Below are 19,279 nucleotides of genomic sequence, written 5' to 3'. Positions count from 1 at the left end.
AAGGAATCAAAGTTTAAACACAGCATAGCTAAACATTAACATTTTAACACTATTAAATTGAGAATTTAAAAAAATACAGTATTTTACTGTAAAATTGGTGTGTTGCTCACTTAGTAGATGTACTTTCAGACCAGACTGTTACTGTGTAAACCTGCATTTTTCTGATTTAAAAGACCAAAAGCTCTCTAATTTCTAGTCTAATACATTCATATTCAATGTCTACCTATGTTAGCATTTTTCCAGTGTTTAATCCATTATCCAAAGCAGTCAAGGACATACAAATATATCACATGCATTATCACTCTCCTGCCACCTGAGAGGCTTTAGTATTTCCCCCCTTTTCTATTACCATTTGTCTTGCTCTCTTACAGCATCCCCTAATAAATGTGCCTATCATTTTTATTTTCAGAAGCCAAGAATGGGAAAACAAATTTGATAGCCCATTAAACCTATCATAAACAATATTCAGGAAATAGTTTGCTAAAGTGTTATTTTCTCTGTTCTTGATTGTCTGTTGCCCTGGTCGCCCATGTACTGCCTCTGGCCAAAAGGGTGCTTACGACAGCCAGATTCCATTATGATATCATTCTCTCTCAGTATGCCTTTGAGGGAACATTTTTGTGAGTTCTCCTGTCAGACTGACTTTGATTTAGAGGAGTGCATCAAGCACATTTAAAAATGCGAGAGGATATTTGAGGTAAATCAGTCGGTCAGTGAGGCAAGCAATCAATACATCTGTAACAAAACAAATGAAAAATAAAGAAAACATTAGAATCCATTAATGAGATTCAAATACTAATTTTAGCACACCTTAACTGCTAACCAGCTGTATTCCAAGGTAAAATCAGATTAAGAACTAAATAAGTATATTAGGTTTTTAAAAGAAATAGAAGAATTTAAAATAAATAGCAAAAGAATGAAAAGATGAAAATCAATTAACTTCTGGGTTCAATGTGTCCCAGTACTAAAAGTAGCTGCTAATGAAAATAATGAGTAAATTCACAGAGTTTCTCTTAAAGTCAGGATTATACAAAGATTTTACACAGTGGCTGTATGGAAATAGGTAAAGCTAGAAATGGTGTGACTTTTGGAGCTAGTGTAACTAAGTATTTAAATTTCCCACCATAATAACAGTGACTGCATAATAATAATAATAATAAATTGTGCATTTGCATGTGTGTCAACTCCAAATGCTGAGCTAAGATAATGTTTGTGGTCGATCTCATTTAAAATTCACTCACATCTTCCAGCCAACGCAATAACACTGAACTGAAAAAAAAGAAAAAGAGCACAGCAGTGCAGCAGTGCAGCAGTGATGAGTTTGGTCGGTCCAGCTTTCATCAGCTGAGTGATCACACAAACAATTACAGCTCTTCCACGGTCTCGTATTATGATTCAGTTCATTTTATTTTTCACATCTCAGACTTGCAAAAGCATTCACAGACATGGCGAACTTCCCGGCGTTGTAGGTGTAATTTGTAAAAGCTGAATAATTTTCACTGTTAATAATTAAGCGCAAAGTATGCCAACATAATAAACTGGTAGGTCCGTGTTTTCAAATATTTCATAGACTAAAGTATGGCTTCAGATTTATGCAACTAACTTATTTATTACAATTTTATATTCATGTTTAAACCATTTCCAGAGTAAATTATATGATTAGGTCTGCCGATTTTGCCCATCATTTTCACTGAACCAAGCACAACCTTTGAGAGAATGAGTTATACCTAGCGACAGGGTCACCACCTTTCTGTCTTTTGAGCTGACTCAGTCTTAAGCTGGAACTCTTTGCTTATAGTTTTATTTACAGTTTTCTTTATAGTTTTTGATGAGCTCTCTGGGAGGATTATCATATTTGGGAACACGGGTCCTGGTTACAATGAGTGGTGCTGTCCATGGTGCTGAAACACTTACTACAGCTCGACTCCATTAAAGTACAGCCGGCCTTGTGACTTTATTCACAGCTCACTATCTCCTGTCTCCCCGTGCTCATCACTCTATCGTTCATCTTTCTGTTAAATGCGTCGGCACCATGAGGTAAAAAGGAATAGCCATGTACCAACCCCTCTGTATCAGTTCCATTCAGCATTCTCACATTCGTCTGGTTCCCTAATTTATTTACATGTGCTATATTGTGGTCATTTAAAGAGGTGAAACACCATCCATCTTTTTATTTCTTAATGACCCGTTGTCAAAAAAAGCAGCGTGAATTGCCTGGAGAGCAGCTGGTGCGCATTCTAATAAGACCAAGCAATCATCTTTCAGAGGCTGTGACTTCATTTCTCATTCTTCTTTTGACAGGGTCTGTGTTGTTGCTGCTGTTGCTGTTGTTGTGGGAAAGCCAGTATTTGCGTGCATTTATCGTAGAATATATGTGAACCGCGTGATGTGCGGAACGAAGGAGTCTTTAACAGCGCTTGCCAGCTAAGTAACATAGAAGCAAACACAACTACGTCGTGTATCAGTTTGCAATTCTAAATTTTGTGATTGCTATAATTCATTTGGGTAATGGCTGCCAGTCTGCCGTGGGTGAAATTACTTCATTTACTCTGTGGAACAACTGCGGCTGCCAGCTTGAGAGGAATCTGATTGGTCTGCTGCCAGCAGCAAAGAAGTACAACAGTGACTCAGGTTGTAAATCAGAGCTCAAGATCAATGTGTTCCATAATCACCTTTTATATCCTGTCTTAGCATGAGCCTTTAGCTTTTTGGCTGCTCTACCTGCTTCTCTGTGATGCTCGAATGAGTCAGCAGGGTATTGGTGACAGTGTAATTGAGTAGAGCCACCTGTAATTGGGGCTTGGAGGACTTAAAGCTTACTGTGAGTGTGTCGTCTAGCTGATTGTTTGTTACCATGAAAATGGTGATTATTTAGCCCGGCGGTGTGCGAGTTGGAAATGTGCACCTGTATATGTCAGTGTGCTTAATGGACTATCGCATTCGTTACACTTTATCACCAGAGCTACAAGGGAGATTCTGATGGATAAGCTTATCAGGGGCAGTTTGGGTTTCTGTGCAGCTTCTGTTTGGCTCACAAGTTGTCTTAATTTATCTTGCAGTTCATAATATAACTACACAAAGCATGAGGTTACCCCGCATGTAATTTATTTCGCATGCTGTCTAATAAGATGTAGACACTGTTGGATTGCTCCCAGTAGATGAATACCAATTAGTCATTCATCATCTTTGCAGAAGTTCTGTTACAGGTGCCCACACAGTTACCTCCAGAGCTTTCTTTGCGCATTTCAGTTATTCCGTACACTTGGCAAAAACACATGTTCTCATTTGCTTGTCTTCCAGGTCTGTCTGTGCTGCAGAAGGTTCTTGACACGGCAGCAGAGAGGAATTGGCTGGTGACCTCAGTCAATGTGGAGACCATATCGAGTAATGCCTTTGCGAAGGTGTTCCAGGATTTGGACAAGCGAAAGGAGGGCCAGATTATCATTGACTGTGAGACTGAGAGACTCAACAACATACTGCAAATGGTAAAAACATTCACTCTTTTTTATGTTTTCACAATGTATAATCAAATTTTAGCATAAAAACGTGGCCTCATAGCACAACAAAAGCATACAGCTGTTCTTTTAGACAGATGTCAAGCTAAGTATTAGTTATGTATGTGGCTTAAGTTTAAAAGAATTCGTCGGACATACAAAAAAGGCACAAACATTTCAGGACAAATTTATACACATTTTTATCAGATAAAGAAAGGAGGGGATATAAATTTAATGTGGTGGTTGGCTGTTGGTCTATTGTGATGTCTCGTCTGCTGGAGCATCAAGGACAGTAAAAGATAAATAACGCAGCTTTGGCATTTGAAGCCAGCAGTTCTCCCATGATAGGATCATCACTTTCTCACCTCCGCATTGTTAAAAGGAAAAGGATCCTATCATCGCAATTGACTGTTCACAGCCCCTTCCATCAAACACAGACTGTCCAACCATAGCTTAGCAACTGTAACTAGGCAGAGCAGGTCCCTTGAACTCCAGATTATATCACGAAGGCGGTGTCTCTTTGTTGTTACCTTTATAAAGGGTTATTAAAAACACAACAGGGAGATAATATGAAGAAAATGGTTCTGACTAATTATTCACAAAAACAGTAGTTTGGCTAAAGGAAGATATCACAGTAACCACCGCAGTTTACACATGATCCAGTACTAGGATGTTATGTTGGCAGTTTCCTTAGCAACTGCTAAAAATAGTGTTTAAAAATATGAAAAGTGAATGTTTATACGCTTGTAAGAATATTGTGATGGACACACACACTGTGTCATCACCCACTGGTTTTTGAAATGGCGTTTTTTGCAATTAGGTTGTTTGGAGCCATAAATGAATATAGCTGGATGAGAGGGAACAGCGCTACATTATGGGCTAATGCTAGCTAGCTTTATTAGCAAAGTCCACAGACAGCTGTATGGGTGCATTTCACCGACAGTAGCTACAGTTTGTTTTTCTCTTGTTTAAATCACTAATTTGTTAGTCGTGTAACCAAGAGAAAAAAGTTAGACTAGTGTAAAAGATCCTAAGAAAACATTTAAACTGAGTCCACATTACAGCAAATATGTTATGTGTGTTACAGGAGCAATATGAAATTGTCAATCGTGTTCCTTGTTCAATATTATTTGGAAGCCGCTGAAATGTGGGCCATTTTTTGTCCTTTATAAAGTTACAAACACACAGCATCAGATTAGATGGCAGAGTATGTCTAACCTTTGTGATACTAACAGCAGCCGCGTTGGTTTACGCTTGCTAGCATTCACATCCAGATAGGGTTGCCAACCGTCCCTTAAAATACGGAATCGTCCCGTATTTAGAAACAAAAGTACACGTCCCGTATTGAGCTAATAAGGGACGCACTTTGTCCCGTAATACAGTGAGAATCAAAAGTAGTCTATAAATGTTTATGGAATTAACGCTTTGTTTGAAAACATAATTCCCAGCCCCTCTCCTGCTTTGTGACCAATGAGCTGACAGCACACTTATGACAATTCGAGTATGACAATTCAGATTACCGCTCATCTCATTGGTCAAGGAAAGGTCGCTTACGGAGAAAATACCGGAAGACAACAGATGACCACAACAAGAAGCATGGCCAACAGGGAAACAAACGCCGTCACTGCGGTGCAAGTCTCGGACGACAGTACACCTAAAGCTGGGCAGACACTGTGCGATTTTTTCAGTCGCGTTATTCAGCTCCTGCTCAAACTGCACGATTGACTCGCAGGGGTTAGAAGTTGGTAGGTCACGATGCAGGTCTCACACTATACCGCCCGATGCTCTGATGCGACCTGAGTGCTCACACTGTGCGTCCATAAAATTAAGGTTATAACAGAAAATCTGTCGCTCGCTCTCTCTGTCTCTCACTCACACAGACACACCACCACCATCAACTTTGCTAAATTGCTAATGAAAAACATGATCAGGCAGCTGTGATTTAGCAGCGATGTAGATCCAACTGTTTTCACGGTTGTTGTGGTCGTGATAATTTTGTGAGGCCACATCGAAAAGGCTCGGATGAGCTTTTCAAAGTTCTACAAGTTGTGCCTCCATCGCTTGTGTCCAGATCACACGCTGCACAGCCGTGCTGCTCCGTCTTTTTCACGGCGTTTACGTGTTTGCGCGCGAGCAGTGTGAGCGGCTCACGAGCGATTGATGATCGGGAGCTGGTCGTGAGGTGTTAATCACTTCTCGTTACCCCACGTATACTACACGATGCACGATGAAGATCACTCAAAAATCGGCTCAAAATGGGCCTAAAACCGCACAGTGTGAGCCCAGCGTTAGAGCAGCAATGTTTGTTCCCCTCAGAGAAAGGGAAGAATGGGAAAAGGAAAACACCTGGCTGGAAAAAGTTAATATGGGCATGTGCAGTGAATATCAGCGCTATGTGGCCAGAAGTGTGATAATATAATTTATTTTGTGTAATAAACGACTGCAAGGATAGATGATTACAACAAATAGATGACTAATACATAAAAGTAATACATAGATGAATAATGATGATGAGTTATGATGCGTAATCATGGGAACAAGCGGGTTTTCAAACAGGAGCAGCTGATTAGCATTAGAAAAGCTGAAATAATACCTCAGCTGAAGCCAATTGTACTAAATGCACTAAATGTGCACTGTTACAAGAATATTTTTCTTTCTATTGTTTTCTATTATTTTAAGTTAAGCAGGACAGAGTTCTTTTAAAGAAAGATTTACTTATATTCTCAAAAGTTAAGCATGACAGGCTTCTGTTTAAGAAAGAGACCTGTTTTATGTGTTAATGTTGTCATTTTGAGCTAAAAATAAATGGCTAAATGATCATTTGTTTCACATGTGTTCATATCACAAAGAATACACATCTACTTAAATCAAATTCAAGTCAAAGGGTTAAAAAAAAATAATTTCACACACAAAAAAAGAGCTACCACACTGGGAAGGGTGAAGACAACTGGGTCGCCCGGCCCTGGCCACGAGGTGTCCCTTATTTATTTTTCAGGGAGTTGGCAACCCTACATCCAGAACATGATTACACCTGGCTATGGATGCTTGGTTATGTTCCTGTTATTCTCCAGGTTTTATACATCAGTGCTAGTTAGGACAGCTGTCATCAGTTTATTTTTCCCCAGCTTGTTATCACTGGTAGAAAGAACGTGAGTAGGGTGCTGGCTGTGTGTCAGGGCTGTAGCCCCAGGTAGTCGCCAGTGGTGTCATCTTTGAACCATCTTTGAGCGAGTAACTGCCTTTCTGCATTAATTAAAGAAAAATAATCCATTAAACAGACTATTATTTCTGACACAGACTAGCAAATTTGGCAAACATTCAAACATCTAGCTCATAGGTGTCAAACTCTTATATTGTTTAGTATTAAGCTTTGCTTGTTCCATATTCAGTTTTTCAGCAAAATGTGTTTGAGTCCATAAGAAAAGATTCATTCTTATATCTGGAGGAATAAATATATTTCAATAACTATTAACGTTAGCCTGCAACTTTGTTCCAGTTTTGAATTTTGGCCCACTGTGTATTTGAGTTTGACACCCCTGATCTAGCTGACTAGTCAGGCTCATCCCTCATTTGGTTATTGGAATTAGCTCAAATGCAGCCTAGCAGACTGTGAACAGGCTTCCATAACAATGTTAATTCAACTCAATGTAGTTTTAGCTTTATAACGCCAAGTCAGTGGTGCTGTGAAGGTGCTGTTATGGTGTACAGTGTTTTACATTCAGCATTGTTAAAATCTGCTAAAAAGACCAGAACAGAACATTTTTATGCTGTATAGTTTCAAATTTTAATACTGAAGGGGATTAGTTGCTTTTGGAGACAGCCTCAGGTGACAGTTTAGCTCTTGAGATTTTAAGGGCAGATTATTAAGTGTTGTTAATAAGAAGCAGTAGATACATTAAACCAATAATTTAGGATACAACATCTACACTTTATTACTAAACTGTTACATTTCTACTATTTATTAGTCTTCCACATTAAACGTCACCTCTGTGGATGCCCTGCCACGGACAGTCTTTTATCATGCACATTATCATGAATGAAGTACTTAGGTTCAAGAGACCCTTTTCACAGGGTTCTCAGTTTAAAATGAGCAAACTGGAAACATTAAAATATATTTTTCATCTAACTCATGTACAGTTCCCGAGTTTAATTACCAGGCTGCTAAGAAAAGCTGTCTTTCAATCAGCAAAATCAGTGGTTGCTGACTCAAAATGAGCTGCTTTTATTCAACCGCTGTCTGAAACCAAGAACCCGTTATTTCAAAAACTTTTGTTCACTTTGTTGTTTTTTGTGGGGGGGGGGGGGGGGGGGGGGTTTACTGCCTTTTACAAGCAGGCATTCTGGCATAATATGAAGGCACCAAGGTGTAATTTGTTTTGCTTGCTGATTCCACGCATGTTATCAGTCTGACTGTCATAGTTCTTTATGTTTGTTCCAGAGAAGAAAAAAAAGTGCACACACATCCCCATCTGTATTTGTAGGCTATCACTGCTCTGTGTGAATGTTATTGATGGCCTGGTGTCTACAGTTAAGGTTATTGCATCAGTTCTCACCAGTTTACAGAAGCTGAGCCCGAGAAGTTCTCCATTCAGACAGCCACCATCAATCACCGACATCTGCTCCCTGCCTCCATGCTGCCCTGCCTGTGCACCCATCCAGCGAGAAACACATATATACACAACACCTCTGCTTGGTTTGCCCTTTAAACTCACAACTGATCGCATCTAATTCATCTCATACCGTACAGATATTGTCTTACAATACAGCCACTGACAGTATATCACACAAACCGAGTGTAGAGGCAGTTTCATAGAAAAGCCACCGCAGAGATGTTTCAGTGGGTTTGCCAACTGAGAGACAAAAAGGGTGACCTGCTCTTTTTGGGCTGAACTCTGAATGACTCTTAAAATCTGCATGCATAATTTAAAAAAAGCTACTCAAAGCCAAAACTTTTCCATTTGACAGTCCAGTGTGGCTGTGTGTTTCCCCCTGTTGTACGGTGTATTGGTGTCAGTACTGGTTCGTGTCTCTCCTCCCTCCTTCTTGTTTTTCCTTGCCTGAGGCTTGGCCGCAGGGCTCCCCTCGTGTTGAGGTCATCATTAATAACAAATGCCACCTTCTGTCATGACCTACGGCATCATTAGACGCACACGCGAACACCACACAAACAAATGAGTGCACTTTGCACTGTATACACAAAGCAAAATGCTTGCAAAGAGAAAGAGAAAGGAAAAACCATGTTTACCACACTGCCTGCATGGAGAGCATGAAGCAAACTTCATATCCACCGGGTTAAGGCTGTTATTAAGCTTTAAATTAATGCTGCTCACTTGACCTTATTTTATGCGACTGTTGTCAGGACACACACACACACACAACCAAATTTGCTGTAGCTATACACAACAGCAGACTCGTTATTTAGCCAAGAAAAAAAAAATAATTTAGCCACCAGCTAAGCATGACATTTTTTTCTTTTTAATCATATACTTAATCTACATTTAGATTTAAGTAAAAGTGACGCTCGGTTTACCTGCTCCACTCATAATATAAATAAACCATCTCTTAAAGTGTCCTGGCCCTTTGTGATTGGCCGACCTGCGACGCCTGCAGTGAAAGAATTATGACAGCGCAGGCAGGACAGAGATGCAGAGTGTAAGCGTGGGAGAAGGGCTGGCACAGTTCATCACTAACAGCCTGCATTATTTCATGGTATTGTTAGACCTTGATGGAGCTTCAGGGAAGTAGAACTCTGTAAAATATTTAAATATCAGATCAAAGATCAAACCAGAGCTCACAAGGGAACAATACTGAGAGCAGAGAGAAGACTAGTAGGATTAGGAAGAGTCTGCCTCATGTCTTAAACTGTGTATATTTCTCCGTCTTTGCTTCTTTTTTTTAATATTTAATTTTTAAGTTGTTCCCTCTTCGGGTTATGTATCAAAATTTTCTGTTGATACATTTTGCTTGGTAGATATTGTGCCATTTTCTTTGGAACAAATATCTGCATAAAGACAGCAGTGCTGTAAGAACACTTCTTCCATAGCAGAACCATTCATCACTGGCAGGAAAGGGAGGAAAGGACATTCTTTGACTCCAGAACTGTCATTTTCTCAAAGCCAACATGTTCAAAGGCCAGTCCCTTTGCTCTGATTTCCTGTTAACCTACTTTCTGCCTGTCCTGCACAAGATCAAATGCTTTACACTGTCCTGTCTGTGGTGTGATGCCGAGAGAGTGTCATATCCTTCCTCGCACTTTCTCACACATGAATATATTCGAAACAACCTTGTGTGCTCGTGTGTGTGGCACGCATTTTATTTTATGTCTCTTTTGTTCTTATCTTTCAGATTGTAGATCAAGGAAAGAATGCAAAGAGCTACCACTATATTCTGGCTAATCTGGTAAGAAAGACTATTTTCATTTTTTTAAATTTCTTAATAACCACCAATAACCAATTATATTTTGCTTCCAAGAAGCCAGATGTTCTTGTAATTTTTTAAGACGTCTTGAGCAATAGTTCTCTAGCATTTCCGAAGTTCTTTGGTTGCTTTTTCACCCATTTTCAGTCCACTTCCTGTACCTGACCATTTCCAAATATTTTTTTTAAGCCACAGTTAGCGCTTACCTATGAATCATCTAATCATATGTGCTGACACATAACAGACACTTTAGCAAAGAATCTATTTTAAATCAAGTCTTTCAACAGTTTATTACTAGCAGTCTGTCACAAAAACATGTCATTTGTTTCCATTTCTTTAGTTGAATCTACAAAAAATGCCAAAGATAAAACACTTTGACAAGCATAAAATAGTATTTTTCCTCCAACATGTTGATTCTTAAAGACTTACTAACTGAAAACTATCTGGACACTGTTTACTTTAAAAAGTTGAGGACAACAGAAGAAGTGGCGGGTCTTAAAAAATACTAACTATAGCAAATGAGCGGTATCCATTTCCTTAAAAAACAGGGGAACAAAACCAACAAAGACCTGACACAAGACCTGAGAGATGCCTTAGTTGGTCCATTTACTGTTCAATGGAGATTGATTGGAAATTATTTAAGTAGACGGGTTAACAACCATCCGTAAAACACAGTGGAAGCTCTATCATGATTTGGGGCTCCATTATAAATGCAGAAAAGTACCGTCAGATTTTGATGTAATATTATTTGGAAAGCATATGACTGGAAACAACGTAACATTTCAGCACAACAATGATCCCAAACACACTGCCAATGCAGTAAATCATACTTGGATATAAAAATACAGAATGGAATACAATCAGGCATGAAGACCACTTAAAATAAAGTTAAAAGAAAGCTTGTGTTAAAGAGTTCAGGTTCTGTTGAAGAATAAATGTTCATATATGTTGGCAGATTTCAGTAACTCACTGTGCCTATTTCTCATTTTCTAAGAGAAAGAGAGAAATCAGGGGTGGCTCAGGACTTTTTGCACGGCACTATTCTTCTCTGCATTCACACTTTATTTGAATTTATATAAATGTATGTAAATTGTATCTTTTGTCTTATATTTCATTTCATAACTGGATTCCAAACTTTCAGTAGTTTATTGCCAATTCAATAGTTGTGTTTACCCAATAGAATTGTCTGGTTTTACCCTCATTCCATCTGCAGCTCAGCTAAGTCAAATATCCTTTCACTGCCACAGCTATAGAAATCACAGCAACACAAGTGGGAGACTTGCGACAGTGACAGAAAGCTGTGCAGACTCACAGCAACAGAAAAAGGTCAGGCAGCCAGTGTATGAAAGCATACATCCATTAGCTCTCTTTGTCTGCTGCCTTTTCCTCGCCACACACATGTTAGACCCTGACAACACTCGATAAATGTGGCTAAATGAAAAGAAAACTGGCATCAACAGAAGCTGTGGTAATAACAACATTAATATGCAGATGCTGGCTTGAACAGTTTCTCACTGCTGGCGTTTTAGATTGACTCAATCTCCCTTGTCCAACCGGTTTGCCAGATTTAAATTTAAATGATAAAGCTTAGACGGTAATAACAGATGATATACAAAGTGGCCACAGTCATTTATAATGGGCCCGTTAAAATGTTGGACCAAAAAAACGGGGAAAAAAAGAAAGAAAATGACTTTATACGTCCTTGGACCTTTTAGTTAATTTACTTACCTCAGTGCACATGTGTGCTTGTGTGCGTTGATTCTGAGCACAGACTGAATTTCAGTAAGTACTTAAATTGTGGTTACAATTCTGTCGGGAACATCCCCCATCTACGTCCTGTGTTAGCAAAGGCTAGTTTCTATAGTAACCTCCTCAGCTGACTGCACAGCATTAGCTCATTCATGGAGCAGAAAAAAGACATAAGTCTGTCTGTTGAGCTGAGAAATATGGACACCTGGCAACACATACAGGTACATTAAGGGAAATGCGGCTGTTAAAGCAGACTGAATGCTGCCCCTCTTGGTTGCCCGCATATGTTTGGGGTATTTTTCTTCTTCTCTTAAATGAAAAAGGGCAAAAAAACCAAAAAAAACAATTCTAGATAACTTTAGGCTAGGGAACAGCAAGTCCTCTTTGTTTTTCTTCAGTTCTTTTGACTGTATGAAAATCAAAACACAGTAAACAAGCGCGAATTCAGAACGGATGTGATAAAAAGAGCCAAGGCTTCAAATGGCACGATAAAAAACAACAACAACATCAGAGCAGAGAAGAAAGAAAACGGATGGTACGCTGGAGACAATCCAGAGAGAGGCACCTTTTCTCCTCATCAATCAAAACTTTGCTTTTAAACCTCAGACAAATCACAGACAAATCTTTTTTCCTCCTCTGTCTCCACTCCCACCCGGTCCCTCTTGTCTACCTCCTCCTCTCCCCACGCTGACAGGAAGCCTGCTGAGAGACTGAAACTGTCTTTCCTACTTTCTACCTCTGAAAAACAGCCCTCTCCACATAATAGTTTTTTTTGGGGGGGGGATACAAGAAGGAAATACCATTACAGTAAATCGCTTCTTCCTCCATTCTTCTTTGCCTGAGGCTCGCCTTGCATTGTTCACAGTAGCCTATAAGGTTTTGATCCTGCTGTTGTTAACAGTAGCATATGAGGACTCCGTCTATCACAGATTAGTGCCGGACTGCTCCTTCCATGTAATGAGGTTTTCTATTTTCTTTCTCACTACTTCTGTCCCTCAGGAAAGACCTAAATGAAGTCTGCTCAATGGGATGATCTCCCTATGTAAAAATGAAAGATTTTTTTTCTTTATTAAGAAATTAAAACCTGAACTTGTGATGGCACAGTTAAAGCAGTACTTAAAATGTAATAAAGTTAGCTAAATTACCCAACCAGCGGCACCAAATGTTAGGTGCCCTGCTGCTGGTTCCAAAACCTTTTTGGACAGTGTTCTTACAAAATGCTCACCTGCTTGAAACCCTTTGATGCAGTTTTTAACAAGTTATGATAATTGATCCATTCATCCATCTGCTTATAAGCTAAACTGCTTATGAAGCTCAAAAGTAGAGGCGAGATCCATTTTACATGTGGGTTTTTTTCTTGTGACGCCTGGATAACCAGAACCCCTGTTTGCAATCCACTGCTGTAGAAGAACATATCAGCTGGATTTCACAGGGAGTTAACATATCCTCTGTACCTGTGTGAGTATGTGTGTGTAATCTGTTTCTGTCTGGTTTCCTCTCAGGGTTTTCTGGACATCGATCTGACAGATCTGAGGAAAGGCGGGGCAAACATAACCGGCTTTCAGCTCGTCAACAACTCAGAGCCGAGTGTGAGCCGCATCGTCCAGCAGTGGATGGAGTTTGATAATAAGGACTCCAAAGTGCCCAAGCCTGGACTCAAAGTACTACCCCTTAAATTTCTGAGTTACTTTCTTCTTCTTCCATAAGTCTCTAAGCCTAGTGTCTATATAATAGGTAACTCTTACCTGAATATGCTTTTTGGATTTTGGATTTCTGCTATAGCAATTATTTATCTATACCAAGCTGAGAGTGATACCATATCAAGGTATTTGTGTATTTACAGGCATAAGAAAGTAACCTAAAGTTTAAGTTATAGAAATGAAGTCTCTGATGTTTAAGCAAAGCGCTTCTAGTGTTTGTGACATGAAATGTAATTGAATTAAACTTGCTCTCTGCAGTACACAGGTGCTCTAACATATGACGGGGTGAAAGTCATGTCCACAGCCTTTCAGAATTTAAGGAGACAGAGGATAGACATATCTCGCAGGGGCAACGCTGGAGAATGCCTAGCCAACCCACCAGCTCCCTGGGGACAGGGCATAGACATCCAGAGAGCCCTGCAGCAGGTCTGCACACGTGGAGAGGAACACACTAATGCACACACGCATAAATACATAGATCCTCGTGCACACTCACACAATTTCTTGAGTGGCACATTGGCTAACAGCTCCTGAGTTTGGGCTGGCTGAACAAATTAGGTCTCATTCTGTCGTGTAAAGTTCACATTAAGTCGTTGGAGAGCTCTCCAGTATCAAATGTGACATCATAGCTAGTAAACACAACCTGCAGGCAATAACACTCGACTGTGATTATCATGAAATATGACATCAGCAATTGAGTTTAGAAATGTAATATTTGGCGATGAAAATGCTGGACTGGCTGTGAGACTCCTTAATGTCACAGAGACACACGAACGCCGACCCGCATGTGCATTGAGGAACACGGACAGTTATTTGGATTAAATTTAGAACGCTAATAAAAAAAAAGAAAATTTAAGTTCAAGCCATTCAACACCATTCACGCAAAATATGGAAATATAAAAACTGCTTTTGTGTTCATGAGGATTTACGTACAATACAAGTGCTTGTGTGAGTGTGCTGCCCAAGGCGCTGTCTGCAGAGTGGCTGCGCAGAGGCCTGTTCCGAATCAGTCTCGCCATCTGCCTGCAGATAGACTGGAGATTGAAGCCGTTCGTGTTCGCTCAATTAATTCCATCACACAGCCAAGACAAACACGGTGCACTCTGCACACATACGTGCACACCGTCTGTCATTTATGTCCACAGTGACGCGCGGACACTCACAAATGAAAACGACACAAAACATGCGAGTTGCGCTTAGAATGCATGTCATGTTAGCATGATGTGCGAGTGCTTGCTCCTAGCACTGAAACGCTGGTTGAATATCACGTTACGGGGCAGCCGTACCAGCCAAGGAAGTGAGAGGATCTGAATTACTTATTCGATATCTTTGACTCCATTACAGGTCCGTATAGATGGATTGACTGGTCACATTCAGTTTAATGAGAAAGGCCGCAGAACCAACTACACTGTTAGTGTCATGGAACTGGCCCCCTCTGGACCCAAGAAGGTGAGCCTGAGGGTCCGATTTAAGATATTCATTCTTGCCCAAGGGCCCCCTTTCTAAAAAGACAATATGTATGCAGTCTTATTACATGTGTCTGACTAACCCTGTAGCTTATTTTAAAACCTTGTACTGTAGTCAAACGAGTGAATGCTCCAAAGAGCCAGTTTCTAATTTAAAAAGTTAAGATTCACATTTAACAAGAAATCTCCTACTACCTTCAGTGAAGTGTATGAGTAGCTTTTTACTCTCACACCTCACTGAGCAGCTCCCAAATGAGTACATCATTACTGCTGCAAATACCTTAAGGGTGAAAGGTAAATTAGAGACATGGATTTACCTTACTTCTTGGTATGTTTTCAGTCTTGCAAATGCAACTGAATGTTTATTTGAAATAGCAGGAAATTCATATTTTCCTCTTGCGCTGGAGAAGCTATCCAGTGAGGAGACTTAAGTACTTGAATTTATCTGAAATGCCTGATAAATTATACATTTTTATTAAATACAGCTCATCATTTCAATTAAATTTTGTGCACTCCACATACATGTCTCTTTTGGGATTTCAGTCATTCACAGTAAGAGCTGCTAAATCAGCTTGATAGGTCATTGAGCTGGACTTAAATATAAGCTGAAATATGATAAACTGCCTTTAAGCTCGAGTCTTTGAGTGGGAGTAAAAGTTATTTTTCTCTCATATAGTCAGTTTCACTTTAGGCAGTTAATTAAACACGGGCCCTACTTTGTGACACATTCTCCTTGCCTTAGGTCGGCTACTGGAATGAAGATGAGAAGTACGTGACCACAGCCAGCCTGAGAGGGAGCAACGAGACTTACCCACTGCTGAACAGAACTTACATAGTCACCACTATCTTGGTAAGTATGAGTTAAAAACAAAAAAACTCAAACAAACAGAGGTTAAGGGCTTTTTTTAGGGGACGAGGGTGTTTAATTTGAGAGACTGAAACAGATAAAGTAATAGTAACATATTTTCTATCATGGTAGAGTTCCTTAAATTTCACGACCCTGAAAGAATTCAGCAGGCGTCCGCAATTGTATCTTGCTCTCTTGTTTCTTTTCCCAGCTACATTTTCTAACTGCTCTCATTCTGACTGAAGCCTGCTCAGAATAACAATGAGTATCAGTATAACTTTATTGCTCCGTGTACATCTGAAGTGCAGAATCTCATGCCTGACATACAGTGTTGATGACTGTTAGAGTTGGTATAGTACACATTTATTGCACTTTTAAAAGCTCACAAAAGGTCAACATAATCTCTGTGGTAATGTCAACACACATAAAAAAAACAGGCAGACTAGAAAGAACCAGCAGAAGTGTCTGTGCAGCATTAGAACTTCTCATGAAATAGACAAAGTAACTGTTATATATGAGGCTGTGGTATGTCAGTGCATCCTTTTAATTTTTATTTTTTTATTTTTTTTACCATAAATGTCATCATTAGGTCATCCAACATGTCTCAGGTTGTATTTATTGGCAGTAACACAAATGGTCTGCAAGTGAGGTCAGATTCGACCTAATCCATTCTTGTGACACGTATCATTATATTTTGTAATCATAGCTGATAATATCTGACTATAGTACAGTAGAGGATATTAAAGTTAGTACAATATATCCCTGGAGGTACAGGATGTTCTCAGTAGCTTGTCTATGAACTGGTTCCCTAATTTTTACTAGTGGTATATTTTTAAAGTGAAAATGTTTTTTTTTGCAGTGAAAAGTGGCTTTAATGGCTCTAATGTATATGTGAAAGGTATATGCACACCAGAATTAGAAATTAAGCAGCTTAACTTATATGTCATGTGAAAAAAAAAACTTTTCACATGACTTTCTGCAGTCTTGTGAAAAAATACAACCTACATCAGCAAGTATGAGCATCTCTATGAAGGAAGACATTTTGGCAGTTTGCTGCTCTGGAGCTTTCAGGTGTATGTTAACACAATTCTGAGGAGGGAAGACACCAGCAATATCTAGAAACAATTGTTGCTGCCTATCAATCTGTGGAGGTTTATAAGACCATTTGCACACAGTTTGAAGTCAATCATTCAACAGTGAAAAAAAATATTGACAAGTTGGCATTCAGGACAGATTACCAATCCTCCCAGGAGTAGAAGTCGCAACAAACTCACCTCAAGATCAGACAGTGCGACGCGAAACTGAGAAACTGCAAAAATTTCCAGAGCGACATCTCAGACTCTGCAGGCCTCAGTTAGCATGTTAAATGTTGCAGTTCGTGACAGTACAACTAGAGGAAGGCTGAACAAGTATGGCTTGTTTTGAAGAGTTGACAGGAGAGACTCTTCTCTCTAAAAGGAACATGGCAGCATGTCTTAGATTGGTAAAGATCCATTTGAACAAACCACAAGGTTTCTGCAATGATTTCCTCTGGACAGATGTGACCAAAGTGGAGATGTTTGACCATAATGCACAGCACTATGTTTGTTACAAACTGAACACAGCATATAGGCACAAACACATCATACCTACAGTCAAGCAGTGTGGTGAAAGGAGTGATGATTTGTGCCTGTTTCACAGAGACAGGACCTAGAAGTCTTGCATGCTCTTTATAGCAAAGCATTCTAGAGTCAAATGTGAGGTCATCTCTCTGACAGTTAAAGCTTCGGCGAAATTGGGTCATTCAGCAGGACATTGTTCCCATGCACAGCAGCAAATGTACAACAGAAGAAGAATCAAGTAGTTCCAATGACCCAGTCAAAGTCCACACGTCAACCTGATTTAAATATTGTGGGGAGACCTAAGAGAGATGTGCTTAAACAAATGCTCACAAGTCTTTATGAACTAAAGCAAATTCATAAATAAGAGTGGGTGAAGATTCCTTCACAATGATGTGACTGATAAAGTCATAGAGAAAAATAGTAATTTAAAATTATGGTGGCGCTACCAGCTACTGAATCATGAGATGAGCCTCATTTTTCACAGGACTGTATAGAATCCTGTGAAAGCTTTCTTTTTTGCATACAATACATTACAGTTTTATTTATATAGCACATTTAAAAACCCGAAGGCACACCAAAGTGCTTCACAGTAATATGGAGAGTCAACATAAGTTAATAACAGGGTACAAATCGGGCACTAGCATAGACAGGATAGAGGCACTAACAGACCAGAAGAGTTAGATAAATACAAAATCCGCTGAGACAAAAACAGCAGTAAAATTAATAATAAAATAATAAATTTTATAAAATTTTATAAAAGATTTAAAAGTTTAAAATTTAAAAGATTTAAAAGGGTATTAACTGGTGAGGAAAGCCAAGTCAAATAGATATTCTTTCAATCTTGAGTCCAAGGCTCGAATAGAAGCAGGGAGGCTGTTCCAAAGGTTGGGTGCAGCTGAAGCAAAGGCACGATCGCCTCTGGTCTTCAGTCTAAACTTAGGTTGGGCCAGGAGTAATTGACCTGATGATCTTAATGTACAGATTGAGGAGGTCAGTGAGGTAGCTGGGCGCAATGTTATCCAGGATTTTAAAAGTGAGTAGCAAGATTTTAAACTCAATGCGATATTTGATTGGTAACCAGTGTATATCAACAAGAGCCGGAGTAATAGGGTCAAATTTTCTAGTTCCAGTAAGAAGGCGAGCCGCAGCATTGTGAACGAGTTGCAGCCTTCGAAGAGAGAAGGCTTGGACACTACAGTAGAGAGAATTACAATAATCTAACCTGGAGGTCACAAAAGCGTGGATACGTTTTTCCAGGTCCCTGTGTGATATAATGCTTAGCTTTAGAAATCTGGCGCAGTTGAAAAAAAACAGATTTAACTACTGATGATACTTGTTTATCAAGGTTAAAGGAGCTATCCAAATAGACACCCAGGTTACGCATAGAATCAGAGAGAGTTAGCTAGGGGCCCCAGCAGGGCAACAGGCTGGTCTCGAGGAATATGGCTGTCGAACACCATAACTTCAGCTTTTTTCTCATTTAAAATGAGAGAATTATCTGACAGCCAATCTTTAACCTCTCTCAGGCAATCGTACAGGGAGTTCAGTGATGCTGACAAATCATCAGTCAGTTGACAAGAGATTTGAATGTCATCAGCGTAAAAGTGATAAGAAATATTGTATTTTTCAAATATGAAGCCCAAGGGTAGCATATACAAAGAGAATAATAAAGGGCCAATACAGACCCCTGGGGCACACCACAGCAGAGAGGGGCAACAGAGGAAGAGTATCCTCCCATCACAACAGAGAAGGATCTATCTGTGAGGTAAGAATTAAACTAGTTAAGGGCAGAACCCTTGATGCCTACAACATGCTCTAGCCTCCTCAAGAGTATATTATGATCAACCATGTCAGAGGCTGAAGACAGATCCAATAAAACTAAAACAGCAGGGCGACCAGAGTGAGCAAATACAAGAGGATCATTATAGACTCTTAGCAGGGCCGTTTCAGTGCTATGGTGTGGCTTAAAGCCAGACTGGTATTTGTCAGTGGTATTTTTTGCAAC

The 19,279-nt window shown here is 39.6% G+C and overlaps 1 protein-coding gene across 6 annotated transcripts in view; it reads left to right on the top strand.

Moving 5' to 3' along the window:
* Nucleotides 1-19,279, top strand: part of gria1a (glutamate receptor, ionotropic, AMPA 1a) — an 80,543-nt gene that overhangs the window by 22,939 nt on the left and 38,325 nt on the right. For all 6 annotated transcript variants that reach the window (XR_015131234.1, XM_086308092.1, XM_086308074.1 and 3 more), the window contains exons 4-9: nt 3,301-3,485; nt 9,840-9,893; nt 13,163-13,321; nt 13,619-13,786; nt 14,705-14,809; nt 15,569-15,676. Coding sequence is in view for 5 of the 6 variants with exons in the window: in XM_086308092.1 (XP_086164218.1) it covers nt 3,301-3,485; nt 9,840-9,893; nt 13,163-13,321; nt 13,619-13,786; nt 14,705-14,809; nt 15,569-15,676 (779 nt within the window). In the remaining variant the exon portion in view is untranslated. The remainder of the gene's footprint in view (nt 1-3,300; nt 3,486-9,839; nt 9,894-13,162; nt 13,322-13,618; nt 13,787-14,704; nt 14,810-15,568; nt 15,677-19,279) is intronic.

The sequence above is a fragment of the Aulonocara sp. 'chitande type north' Nkhata Bay genome, linkage group LG2, assembly GCF_057382095.1.
Source record: "Aulonocara sp. 'chitande type north' Nkhata Bay isolate Kocher_YH1m ecotype deep benthic linkage group LG2, A_spYH_male_GT1.1, whole genome shotgun sequence".
In the NCBI taxonomy this organism is placed as follows: Eukaryota; Metazoa; Chordata; class Actinopteri; order Cichliformes; family Cichlidae; genus Aulonocara; species Aulonocara sp. 'chitande type north' Nkhata Bay.
Note: the sequence above shows the minus strand (reverse complement) of the source record. Positions and strands in the feature narration are given on the sequence as shown.